Source organism: Seriola aureovittata, chromosome 15, assembly GCF_021018895.1.
Source record: "Seriola aureovittata isolate HTS-2021-v1 ecotype China chromosome 15, ASM2101889v1, whole genome shotgun sequence".
NCBI lineage: Eukaryota > Metazoa > Chordata > Actinopteri > Carangiformes > Carangidae > Seriola > Seriola aureovittata.
In genome coordinates, this window is record NC_079378.1 from 17534009 (window position 1) to 17547512 (window position 13504).

Here is a 13504-nt window from a genome sequence, read left to right on the forward strand (position 1 = left end):
AGATAATTTTCCTAATGTGTATCTTGATGGCAACATTGGAAATAATCACTCAGTTGGGAGGGGAGGATATCCTGATCTACGGAGACAAAACATGTCCCTTTAAATAGCTTTTGATTGTCTGTATGTACGGAATATTTTTTCTGTTCATAGCATGGTTGGCAAAATAACCACAAAGAGACAAAAAAACAACTACAAAAAGGGCCTTTCACATGTCTGCACCCAGGAAGACATTGTCTCACAATCCACATATAGTGTGATTATTGTTTTGATTTGATTGACCCAGTTTACAGGGGGTACACCCAACATTTTGACCACCACCTTGTTTCTAGTGTTCTGATTGAACAAGATGATTATCACCTGAGTCACCACCATTAGGTTTTGAAGGCATGTTTGTCACAGTTTTTAAGGGAAAATTGTATATGAGCAGCTATGTTTAACCACTGTCACCTCTTCCTGTCCTCTCTTGTGCCTCTCACAATCAAATGAGTAAGTTTTTTTTTTTCTCTTCATATCATCATTATTAATTATTAAATAACTATTATTGGATACCAGGTCAACAGCAGCAAACACACTTTTCTGCTCAACACTTAAACTGTAATTGTTTTGTTTAGGTCTTCAATGGTTAGATTGCAGTCCAATAAAGTTGGGGGACTTGTGAGAGTCAAAGAAAAAAAAATGTATTGAGCTCAATGTATTAGAGGCTGGACATCCTGACTTTCTGCCCATTGTATTGGTCTAGCTCTAATACCTACATTTCCTATGATGCAACTCGGTAGTGTCTTTTATTAGTCCCCCTCTTCCTGGTAAACACCCACATCTTTCAAACTCCACAACCCTGGTTTGTAATGCAGGCCTTCTGTCATAAATTTGTTGCCTGAAAATGCAAGCTGAGATAAAACTGATGACATCACTATGACATCATTAGGGTTACTCTCAGTCTTGACCAGGCTCCTTCAGAGCTGCAGAAGACATAATTCATTTTTTTTCACAGTTTTCACAGTTTTCACACAGAGAGGATGAGTGGGACTAACCATGATGAATAAACTGGACTTCATGTGGTAAATTGATGTAGCGCCCCTTTAAGTGAATTCAGTCTCAGTTACATGGGTAAAGTGAATAGCGTGCACTGCTGCCGCCCTGTGTTCTTGAGTATTATAAGATAGAGGATTTAACTTTGTTGCTGTCCTGTAGTCATTTCATTGATTTATAGGAATGTGGAAAATTATAGCATCTATTGAAAAATTAACCAGATGGACAGTGTGATGTTGGGAACTTCAACTCCAAAATTTCCTGATATAGGCCACATAGTGCAGAGACCTTAAATTCTCCCATGATCACTATTCACTATTGAAACCAGTGTCAGATTTCAACAAAGTTAAGAGCTGGTAAAAACAACACAAAATGTTTGGTAAATGTTGCATTTTGCAGGTATTATCATTGATGTCAGTGATGGCCCCCAAATGGAGGTCAGGACAACCCAAGATGAATCTGAGGGGGGGGGGGTCACATGATTAAAGGAATAAGAAAGAAAGAAAGAAAGAAAGAAAGAAAGAAAGAAAGAAAGAAAGAAAGAAAGAAGAAAGAAAGAAAGAAAGAAAGAAAGAAAGAAAGAAAGAAAGAAACCTATTTAATTTACACTAAATGATTGAATGCGTGAATGATTACACAAAATCTTTCTTGAAAAACAATGATTACATTAACGATCCTTCAAATGTACAACAACGAACAAAACTACAATTAAGGATCCACAACATTAAACCTTGTAAACCTTTTACATACAATCTATTGTTTTCAAACTTCAGATATATTGTAGGCGATGTTGTGGTCAGTAGATGGCAGTAATGATTTAAAAGGCCTATTTTAAACTAGAGGGAAAGTAAAGTAAAGAAGAAGAGACGGGCCCAAAATAATAATCTCAGCAGCAGCAGCACGAGCAGGACTGAGGACTAACGCTAGTCGTTAGCTTGTCGGGCAAACGTAGTTAGCGTGAGCTGATATTTGTTCTATGCCTGACTAGCGTCGGTGCAGGTGTCACAGGAAAATCATATGCTGTGAAAGAGAGGGAAGGTCGCATTTAACAGTCCCTGACAGAGACCGACCCCGCTTTCAACAATATGGAGAAACAGTTGCATTTGAACCTGTTAGCTTCCAGACCTCCCATGGCAGGTGGTTTCCAATCCAGCTCCAAGATGAAAATGGGGTGAGTGACCATCTTAATAACATGCTGTCAGTTGTGTCGGCTTCCTAAAGCTACATTCAATATAACCCACCATCACACCGGCTACTCTTTATTTATAAAGACAGGGACTGGACTCGTATCCTTACAGTTAGCTTAAACTGTGCTGATGGTGTTAGCTTAGGCTAAATTAGCTATTGCTGCCAGAGTTTAAATGATCGGTGGTAGATGATAATATGCTCTATAATATGACCTTTCTTGGCATATACGCATCTTACAAATGTGTCAGGCACGAGTTCAATCTGGCATTATTTATTAGCTGGGATGTGTCAGGGTGGACAGTGTCCATTCATGACAATACACTGTAAGTAGTGTCTGAAGATGGTAATGTCAATATAACTAAACCAGATTTTATTCCTTGAGAGATTCTGTTGCAGAGTTTCAGGCACCTTCATTTTCCATTTAGACAGCTTGTGTAGTGAAGGTCAGGACTTGTTATTGCTTGTTTACATCACCGTGTTACAGCAGTTGTATAAATAAGTTTGTGCTTTTGGTAGCGATGTTCCCACATCGTATATTTTGGGGTTTGGTGGAAACAGTATCCAAGCTCTTTGGAGTGTTTGTGAAACTAAACCAACACGCAAACCCTAAAAAAGTACCCTTGAAAAAGTTATCGATCTAGTTTCCGGTCAGTTAAATAGTCAGCAGCCGGGGCATTAAAACAAAACAGCTTGTATAGGGTTGAGTGTTTTTATTTGAGGTAAAAGCATAATGATTTGAGATGGGATGATACTGAATGAAACAGTCAGTGAAGATGTGGCATATGATTTGGTCTTGCTGTATAACATTGTATTGAATTTCACAGTTTGTTGCTTACATTACCTTTGAATATCCCTGTCTTATCATAATCTGTGGTCTGTGTACAGGCGATTTTCAATCTTTAAAGTTGTGAAATTTGACCACCAAAAAGATATTAGAAACGACCATGTATTTTATTAATCCTGCTGCAATATGAGATTGGTTTACATTTTGCTTGTTTTGTTTTTAATACAGACCTGGACGGAAGAGAGATTTCTCCCCCCTGCCCTGGAGTCAGTACTTTGAAACCATGGAAGATGTTGAGGTGGAAAATGAGAATGGCAAAGACATATCCTTGATTTGTACTCATATGTGTTTACAGAAAATTGAGTGTGAATTGTTGAAATTCTGGGTGTGGCACCTGCAGTGTTCATATCATACTAGACCAATTCATTCTTTATTCCAATGAGGTATAAAGCATAAAAGATTTAAAGATTTTTACAGATAATGTTTGTTCTCCATTAAACAGTATCTACTGTGACTCTTTCTCAGCCCTGGTATATATTTCCTTGACTACCTTGAACATATTCAGAATTTACTGCAGTGGTTCACATGGTCCTGTGCTGCTCCTGCTCCATGGAGGAGGCCACTCTGCACTTTCCTGGGCAGTGTTCACTGTGAGCATAATAACAATTACAGAGGCTCTGTAACCTCTTTACTCTGATAAAACAGAGACCAATACAGTGTGGAATATTCATGAAGCTGCATTTTTGCTGCGCAATGTTTGATGTGAATGTTTTTCTTTGTAGGCTGTCATATGCAGCAGGATCGACTGCAGGGTGGTGGCTATGGACCTTCGAGCTCATGGTAAATATAGAGAGTCGCAGGACAAACTATTAGTAACTTTATATTCACAGTTTGGGAAATGGAGATCTTGATATAGTTTTGTCACTTTGGTCCGATAGTATTATCAATCCTCTTTTAATAATGATTTGCAAAAACATAGACATCACTTGCAAATTAATTGCAATGTTTTAAAAAAGGGAAATCCATGATAACCATTCTAATACATTTGGCTTATTATTCGCATTATGTCATAATGTGATATCCTCAACACTCACTCTAGTTTTTCTCTAATACTGCAATGATGTAGAGTGATTAAAGTCACTTTTTTTTCATTTTTAACTTTTGAGTTTTTAACAGCTTAGGTGACATTTGCTCCTCTGTCTTCATCTGCAGGTGACACCAAAGTGAAAAATCCTGAGGATCTCTCTGCAGATACAATGGCCAAGTAAGTTGTGTGTGCAGGCACTGTGTGTGACCCATTCACACTCTAAACTTTGCATCACAAAAAAATTTGGGAAACCAGAGAGTGTAATAATCCTGCAAGCTTGGAGAACAAAAAGTAGTTAAAGGAGTATGTAGTCAGGCGTCAGTTTGGTCCAACTTTTGGTGGGTTCCTGTGGTTTATATTTGGGAGTTTGACTGTCCCTTTTATGCTTTAAAAGAAAAATGATTATATGTCACATGATTCTCCTTTCATGGTTTAATAATTAGTTTTGTTGTTTCAGATTTTATCTTCAGACTCACTGATGCATACGATAGAAATGTAGCAACATTAACAGGCTATCCTTGTTTATTTCTTTCAAAAGGGACATTGGCAAAATGGTGGAGGTGCTCTATGGAGAGAACCCTCCTCCGATCATGATTATTGGACATAGCATGGGTGGGGCCATCGCAGTTCACACAGCCACTGCCAATCATATACCATCCCTGCTCGGCCTCTGTGTTATTGACGTTGTAGAAGGTAAGTGCTTGTACTTTCTCAAATAGGAACATCATAGATAGATATTTATCACTTTATGGTGCTTAGTAGAACCAAATAGCATGTTGATTTTTACTACTACTTTAAATTAGCAGTAAATTTATACGATAAATATTCATAATGAAATAAAATCTAATTAATGAGCTCAGTACAGAATTATTCGTTATATTGACCACTAATGTATTTGTTACTTGCATTCAGGTACAGCAATGGATGCTTTGAACAGTATGCAGAATTTCCTCAGAAGTCGACCAAAGACGTTTAAATCTCTGGAGAATGCCATTGAATGGAGGTAAACCTGAAACCGTTTGATGAGTATGATCAGATCAAATTATATTCTTCTGCTATTTCATGAATGTTAGCAAACTGTCAAACATTATCTACTATAACCAATAAGAGCCTCACTGAAAGAATTTGTATTTTGTTTTCACTGGAACAGCTTTTAGGGTTTCTAGTTGTAGGCCCAATGGGTCGCAGGTCAGGCTCACAATACACTGGCAGAAACCCTGGCTTTACTTTGAAGAGCCTCCGTTCTTAATTTGGATCAAGCTTAAGCTTGGTCTGCTTCCAGGGGTGGAAGTAACGAGTTACATTTACTCTCATTAGTGTAACATAGTTGGGTTTTTTTGTATACTTCTACTTTTTGGAGTATTTTTAAAAACCTGTGATTTAATTTGTACTTCAGTATTATTATTTTTTAAATCAAGGGTTTTAACTTGCTACATACGGTATAGTGCTGAAATCATTACAGAGTAAAAACCAGGCACATGATGAAGTTATGTTTAACATGTGAAAATGCAACAAATGAAAAGGGACTAATCAGCAGCTACAGCAGAGAAGATGCACTAGCCCAGCAACCACAGCAAGTGGTCAATCAAACAAACCTACCATGTTGCAACCAACAAGTGCATTCTGGGTCTGGCCAAATGTTAAAATACTGACGGTGGAGCCTTCAGCTGTGACTTACGTTGCTGCTGCTTTATTCTGCTGTTAATTCTACAAGACGTGGCACCTTTTGATTGTTGTAGCTTAATATTGCTACATAAAGTCTGTGGACACATTATATAATATATATGGACACATTTTAACTGACTTACTACTTTTATCTGAATACATTAGTAATTTTACTTCTACTTAAGTAAAATTTCTTTTAGAGTATTATCCTTTTTAGCAGTACTGCTTCTTGTGCCTAAAATTGTTCTTTTCCTTTGCTGTCAGTGTGAAGAGTGGCCAGATCCGAAACATAGAGTCAGCACGGGTCTCAATGGGAGGCCAAGTGAAAAAGTATGTTTGCTCTTTCTCATTTCCACATTAGGTGCTGCATGGGTTTGCAAGTTTTATTCACCACTACTCTGACATCCACAGATGTGAGGAATCCACCAGCAGCCCAGGTGTCTCTAATAGCATTGGTGAAGGTATAATAGAAGAGGAAGAGGATGAAGAAGTGGAAGAAGAATCCAACAAGAAAAGAATGAAGGAAGATGATCAAGAGGTTCTGTTCTCTCTCTCTCTCTCTGACCCTATATTTGACATGTGTAACATATATGTCTGTGTGGTGGATTGAGGTTGAAAAGTACCTAATAAGGTTGAATTTCCCAATACAGATGACAAAGGAAAGTATCTTCACCTGGCGAGTGCAGCTGTCAAAGACAGAAAAGTACTGGGATGGCTGGTTCAGAGGCCTGTCTGCTCTCTTTCTCACCTGCCCTGTGCCAAAACTGCTTCTGCTTGCAGGTTAGATCTCTCACTTAGATTATTATTTGGTACTTCATACATAAAACTAATTTTGATTGGATGTCTTGATGAATACAGTAAAGTTGTTATGTTGCCACTGACTGCACAATTTCACTCCCGACGTGTTCCATTGTACAGGAGTCGACAGGCTTGACAAAGATCTTACTATTGGACAGATGCAAGGTAAAGAGGGACCCATGGAGATTTTATCCTGAGGTTCCAGTTTTCATTCATGTTACGTCATACACTGTAGAATACAGCACACAAACTTCAATCATATCCATGATCTTACTGTTTGTCCACAGGGAAATTTCAGATGCAAGTCCTCCCCCAGTGTGGTCATGCTGTCCATGAGGATGCACCTGAAAAAGTAAATAGTATTTACCTGAACATATACTGTGCTTTATGTATTAGCATATGATGGTTTGGTTCAGATTATGTTTTTCTTTTATTGGCTTCAATGGTTCTTTGTCCATTTAATCAAGATCAGTTTGTTGGTATTTTTTTTAACCCTAGTCCTCTGTTGTCTGTTGTTAGGTAGCAGATGCTCTAGCAACATTTATGGTCCGGCACAAATTCACTGAGTTTAAGGAAGGATATCTGTGGTAAGTGAACCTCCTACCAAAGAATGTGCACATCTAACAAGATTTTTTTTTTTACATTTTCAAGCAGTTTATTGATTTTAATAAATCTCATTTGAAATATTTTTTTGTGTATTTAATATAAAATACAGTGAAATATTGGACAAAATCAAAGTAAAAAGGACAGAACATAGAACTGCAGTTTGCATTCTTTGGTCTTTGGAATTTATAAATTAAATTAAATTGTTTTGTCTAAAGAAATTAGGTCGTAGTTGCAATAGTGGAGATGTAGAGTCTAAATTCTCTTCTTTTAATCCATTGTCTTTACTTTGTTTTTCTACAGCTAATCTCCAGTTTTCAGTTTGAATATAGCCAGCAGCCATGAAAGAAATGTTTCAAGAGTCATCAACATCATCGTACAATTAAACAGAAAATTAATGAAAATATAACAACCATTATTATTATTATTATTATTATTATTATTATTATTATTATTATTGCTTTGGTTATGTAGATACTTTGCCTTTCAGCTTTGCCTTATTTTTATTTTCAAACACTGGGATTTGATTGTATTTTTCCTTTACAATATTATATTTTTTTTATTATTTCTGGAACTGTAATGCTCTCCTTGTTTTAATGTTATAATTTGAGTGAATGCATCATTGTTAATATGTGTTTGAATTCAAACAATTAAAGATGGATACAGCATACAAATGTTCCCCGTGCTTGTATATTTGCTCTGTGTATCAAAAAGACATCGTGATCATTTTAAATCTGGGACTTTACTTAACATGACACCATGTAGCAAGATAGCAAGTGACAAATGCAAGAAGAAATCAAAAATGAGTGTCTATTCTAGTTTTCTAGTTTCTCTTTACACTTATGATGAAATTCACATTTCCCAGACACAAATGTATAATACACACTTTGAATCTCCAAGTTACACAATGAAATTTCAAAATGTGTTGAGACAGCAAATCTTTTATTTCCAAAGCAAGAGATGAAGCCTAGCTTACATTCAAGGCATGGATCTCACTCGACGTGACCATAGATTATTACAGTTTTGTCCACATGAATAGACAGTGACTGCTTTTTGTGCTGCATCGATGGTTCAGGCTTGAAGGTCAGAATCAGATTGTTAGATCGAGGTTTAGCTTTCTTGACTCAATTTCAAATCTCTTGACTGATGTTATGAATGTAGGCATCTCTTAATCTAAATGTCTCTATCTAAATTCACTCCACCCTACTCTTCCCTCCACTGTTAGATACTGATACTTGTTTAGACGTTTTTGCTAAAAAAATTTTGGCAACACACTTATGAATACATTTTTTTTTTCTTATCCCAATTTATGATATTGGGGCTTTATTTCATTACTGAAAATGTTCCATTCTCATTCATATTGCAGCTATTTGTAAAATTTGTATTAGCAAAGTAAAGATTGTACTAAAATTCAGTTTGGTCAAACTGGTGGAGAAAATTACTTTTCTGTTCTGTTCTTCATAAAAAGAGGAATTTTTATAATGATAATGATGATGTTGATGTAAACCCGACTTTCCTCCTTATTTCACTTCTCATGTCAACTGATGAAAATCTCATGTATTTTTGCATGTGAAATATTTTACATACTGTATTTTTTCAGAATTGTAGCTTCATGCACAACTTTGAAACAACATTAGTAAAATGGATTAAGCTTTTCTTTTAAAGGGTCTTTATTCAGAGCATCAGCAGCACTCTGAGCACACTCAGAAATATGTTGCATTGATGTGCAATATGAACATTTAGATTATCTAACCGTAATGACTGTCCCCCAAACAGCTGACACTGCTGTGATCATTCTCTGATATGAGTCTATAAACAATGCTGACATGTTCAGTTCTGAACAGGGACAGAGGTTTTTTGTTTGCATCATTTTGGCCTTACTCTGTGATGTTTCCATATGTCATTGGGTATTTCGAGTCTTTCAACATCATACACCCCATTCAGGTGACCCAGGGTTGCAAGCCAGGGATAGTGCTAGTCTGAGTTGTTTTCCCAGAGGTGACTGACCTGAAGTTCATGTAGTTTTGAATACTAACACTGAATTATTTTTTTAATTATTTTTCCAAGTTTTAACCTGTAGTTTTAACTACTGTAAAAGTGTCAGTGTATAAGAATTTTGGCTTTTTGTGTTTTCAAGGTGAATAATGAAAAATCCAGAAAATTCAGTCAAAACTAGATCTAGGGTACATTCACTATGTATGTGAAGTCATGTATTAAATAGGGAATTTTATGAAGAGCACTATATAGCATGTTGTCAGTTGTCATTAAGGAAAATAAACACAGTTTCCTATTTTAGTGTATAATTAATATAATCTCTCCAGTTTTGATATTATCACAAACAGATTCTGTAATGACAAGACAATACGGCACTAATTGACCAAAACAGATTTACATGCACACACAGTATATAAAGAGTAAAAAAATATACAATTCCATATTTAGTACAGAGAATTTATTTTAAAAGACCTTACCATGTAGTAAAGTTTCAGTGTAATTAAATTTTCTATAAGAATCCTTTAAAGATTTTTTCATCCAGTACATGATTTTAAACAAATATCAGTGGCCTGATGGAGAGTCATCAACATCATTGTAGAATTTAACAAAAAATTAAAGAAAATATAACAAGCATCGTTAGTACCATCATTATTACTATTATGTTAGATTTGATATGCAGATACATTGCCTTTCAGCTTGGCCTTATTTTTAAACACCGGGATTTGATTTTACTTTTCTTTACAATACATATATTCTATACATATATTTTTTATTTCTGAAAATGTAATGCACTCCTTGATTTAATATTATATTTAAAGTGAGTGCGTCAATATTAATATACTGTATACATCATCTATTTTTTCAGAATTGTAGCTTCATACACAACTTTGAAACAACAGTGGTAAGATGTATTAAGCATTTCTTTTAAAAATTTGTGCTTCAGAGCATCCTAAAGAAGGGAAACAAGACATGGTCTCCTGCAGTTGGTTAACAAAACAGGATCCAGCAGAAAAAGAAGTGGAAAAAGTCACAGTTTTCTACTTTATGACATATGTGACATGTTTTTCATCATGTTCCTGGTGAACTCTAGGGAATGATATGCAGGTGTTAATTGTCCCTCCATGGATCAGCTCAGAAATACAGTATGCTACAAAATATAAACATTTGAATTATTAATCATCTGTAATGACTGTCCTCCAAAGAGTTAACGCTGCTGAGATCATTTTGTGATATGTGAACAGTTCTGAACAGGGACAGAGGTTTTTTTGGTTACGTCATTTTGGGCCTAATTATCATTCAAAGTTACACCCCAGGATGCACTGGGGCACATTCTCAGTGATGTTTCCATAGGCCATAAGGTCTTTTGGGTCTTTCAGCATCATACACCCTTGCTCGAGTTTAATCAGACCCTGGCTTGTGTCCCAGCAGTATTGGTCCATGGACCACTGCTCCTGAACCAAAGCCATGAAGAGGCCCTCTTTGCAGCCTACATGGTGGACTTGATGGCTTTAGTTTCTACAGCCCCAGTGATGACAAATAGAGTGCAGACCTTAGCCTCTATACCCCACTTCAATAAGCTCACAGCAAGCCTTCCAGCCTCCAATAAGAAATGAAACTTGTCCACAACTATTCCCCTCTTCAACACCATGGCCATAGATTTGCCAGGTTTGAAACTCATCTCTACCAAGGAGGTGAGCTTTTACAGGTCCAGGAAAATCCACCTACCACCAGGCATTGATGAAATAGTGACAGCAAGGTCATCCATAAAGGCCCCACTGGAGACTGCCAAATGCCAGACTTGGATAAAGAGTGCCTGCGCTCAGCTTGATGAGCTTGAAGTTCCCCTAGTAGTTCAGGATGAGGTCCTTGATACATGGTATTGGTCCAGGGTAGTCTCGACCAGTTAACATAATGAATGAACAATATTCTGTGGTTTATACACATTTTCAACCAACCCTGACGAACACTAGATGAACTTGAAGCTGAGAAATACAGGATTTAGTGGACAAGATAGTAGCAACACCACAGTAGCACTTACTTACATTGAATTGTTTTTAAATTATTTTTCTTGGAGGAAATAATGACAAATCTATCTTTTTTTTTTTACTTGTCAATCACTATTAATCACACACCTCCATTCTCATGAACATGTAGGAGCTGTCCAAGGTGCTGTGGTGCTGAAATACCTAACAGTCAGAATGAAGGAGAAAAAAGATATGGGTTTGTCTGCACAAGTTGTCTCAGGTACAGCTGCCATTTTACTAGAACAATGACCATCACTGTCAAACATATTAGTGAAATACTGTATCTCAACAGCGTGGATTACATGAAATTTGACACATACATTCAGGGTCTCCAGAGGATGAAACTATATAACGCTGGTGAGGCTTCATCTAGCTCTACCAACAGCTTAAAAACTGAACTGAATTTGCCCAGTACTTGAGTTTATGACAGCATACCTAATGAGAAAACTCCTGTCAGCCTCAGCTCTACTTTGAGTGTGTTACACTAACATGCTAAATGTTAGCACAGCCAACTATACCCATGCTAAACTGCAAACTGTGTGTTTGCAGGTTTACATGCTTACTTTAGAAGCATTAGCATATGTTTTCTGCATATCAGTGCCATGTGAGGAAAAACATCTACTTAGTGGAGAATATCACAATGGCCTCCTCTTGTGAATGTGGCATACACAACGACTAAAGGTAGGATAAATGGGCCACACAAATTAGTTTACAACTACATTTAATTTATTGTTTACTATAGTGACAGGCTCTAAGCTTCTCAGGTAGCTCTGATGACTAAAACAATGAATACCTTTGTCTAACATCTGCCTGTCATTAAGTACTGTACCCCCATCTTCTCAGACCCTTTTTATATCATAAACTATTTACAGTAAACATTCTCTGCTTTAACACAGAACTTCTCAAATTCGTAGGCTACTCCTTCAAAGAGAGAATAACCAATGCAGAGCTTTGACTGGTTGTTAAACTGACTCATATGATGATGTCAAGATTACTTATAAAAAGTAAATGATCAGCTGCAGCCTGATTCACTTCTCAGATTTGTCCACCAAGATTCATTGTCAACTGGAGTCAGACCAAACCGGTGGCATGTAAGTAATATGTCTCAAACAAACAGTAAATGTATTTATTATGCCTTTTACTTCATATATTTGATATAGTACTGAAGTAGTTAGTTTATTGTGATACTGATACTCATTGTTGTATGTTACTATTTCTTAGTATTTTTAACTCCTGAATATTGTGGCTTTGATTCAGGCCATTGTGCCAACTTAGGATATTTCTTCAATTAATAATCCTAAACAAGCTTCACCATTCAGGACTGTTCATAATGTTGATTAAGGTCTGTCTGATGTGTTTGTGGATGCTATGCCTTTACAGACACTGCATGAAGCTGTGATCATGAATGACACAAGAGAGGTAACCCAGACGGTGTCATACCAGACTCCTGTCAAAGCTTTGCTGTCTATGCTGCCATGTCTATTCTTCCTGTATGTAAATGGAGTCATGCTGTTTGCCCTGCTGAGAAAGCCTCTCTTACTGGAGTCCTCTCGCTACATCCTGTTTGGTCATTTGCTCTTCACTGACTCTCTGCAGCTTCTAGTCACCATGTTGCTGTACATCTTTGCTGTGACCATGGTCAGAATGATCAGTTATGTTTGTATTATTGTCACAATGCTTGCAGCCATCACTGTTAAAATGTCACCTCTTAACCTCGCTGTCATGTCTTTGGAGAGGTATGTTGCCATTTGTTTTCCACTGAGGCATGCTGATATTACCACTACTAGGACGACAGGCATGGCCATCGCTGTTATGTGGACGGTGGCCTCTTTAGAATCGTTCACCCAGCTTTTCTTGTTTGTCAGTATCGAGAAAACAAGCTTCACTGTGTCAAGGTTCTGCACCAGGAACAATATCTTCCGCCTCCAGATTTATACAACTTTAAACAGGGCCTTCACCATTATGCATTTTCTATTGGTGAGCATGATAATCATATATACATACATTGCTATCATGATTACTGTGAAGACAGCCTCTTCTCATATCCGTAATGCCAGTAAGGCCCACAGGACAGTGCTGTTGCATCTGTTTCAGTTGTGCATGTGTCTCACTTCTACTATGTTTAATATGATTAACACATATGGTATGTGGAACATAAATCCTGCCATGGCCATTCATATTCAGTATGCCCTCTTTTTAAGTCTCATCATTTTCCCTAAGTGTTTGAGCCCACTCATATATGGCCTCAGAGATCACACCTTCAGACACGTCTTCAAGTACTATTTTACCTTTGGCTTCAGAACCACTGTGAGGCCAGTTACTATGACTTAA

General features: G+C 37.0%; 2 protein-coding genes across 2 annotated transcripts; both read left to right on the forward strand.

Annotated features, from left to right (window-relative positions):
• Window positions 1–1722: 1722 nt before the first annotated feature.
• On the forward strand, window positions 1723–7828 carry ppme1 (protein phosphatase methylesterase 1). The gene is made up of 14 exons (XM_056398445.1): window positions 1723–2200; window positions 3230–3321; window positions 3557–3651; window positions 3784–3841; window positions 4214–4265; window positions 4627–4781; window positions 5001–5091; window positions 6018–6083; window positions 6165–6291; window positions 6404–6533; window positions 6672–6716; window positions 6839–6903; window positions 7071–7138; window positions 7458–7828. Exons 1-14 carry the CDS (start codon window positions 2115–2117, stop codon window positions 7459–7461), a joined length of 1134 nt encoding a protein of 377 aa, XP_056254420.1. The 5' UTR covers window positions 1723–2114; the 3' UTR covers window positions 7462–7828.
• A 4746-nt stretch (window positions 7829–12574) lies between these two features.
• On the forward strand, window positions 12575–13504 carry LOC130182806 (odorant receptor 131-2-like). Its single transcript, XM_056397956.1, has one exon. It carries the CDS (start codon window positions 12575–12577, stop codon window positions 13502–13504), a length of 930 nt encoding a protein of 309 aa, XP_056253931.1.

Excerpts from the sequence above, each read along its gene's own strand:
- ppme1 (XM_056398445.1), top strand. The coding sequence starts at position 2,115 with ATGGAGAAACAGTTGCATTTGAACCTGTTAGCTTCCAGACCTCCCATG. Across the intron at positions 6,292-6,403 it reads TGAAGGAAGATGATCAAGAG|ATGACAAAGGAAAGTATCTT; the intron begins GTTCTGTTCTCT and ends TTCCCAATACAG. Across the intron at positions 6,717-6,838 it reads TACTATTGGACAGATGCAAG|GGAAATTTCAGATGCAAGTC; the intron begins GTAAAGAGGGAC and ends GTTTGTCCACAG.
- LOC130182806 (XM_056397956.1), top strand. The coding sequence starts at position 12,575 with ATGAATGACACAAGAGAGGTAACCCAGACGGTGTCATACCAGACTCCT.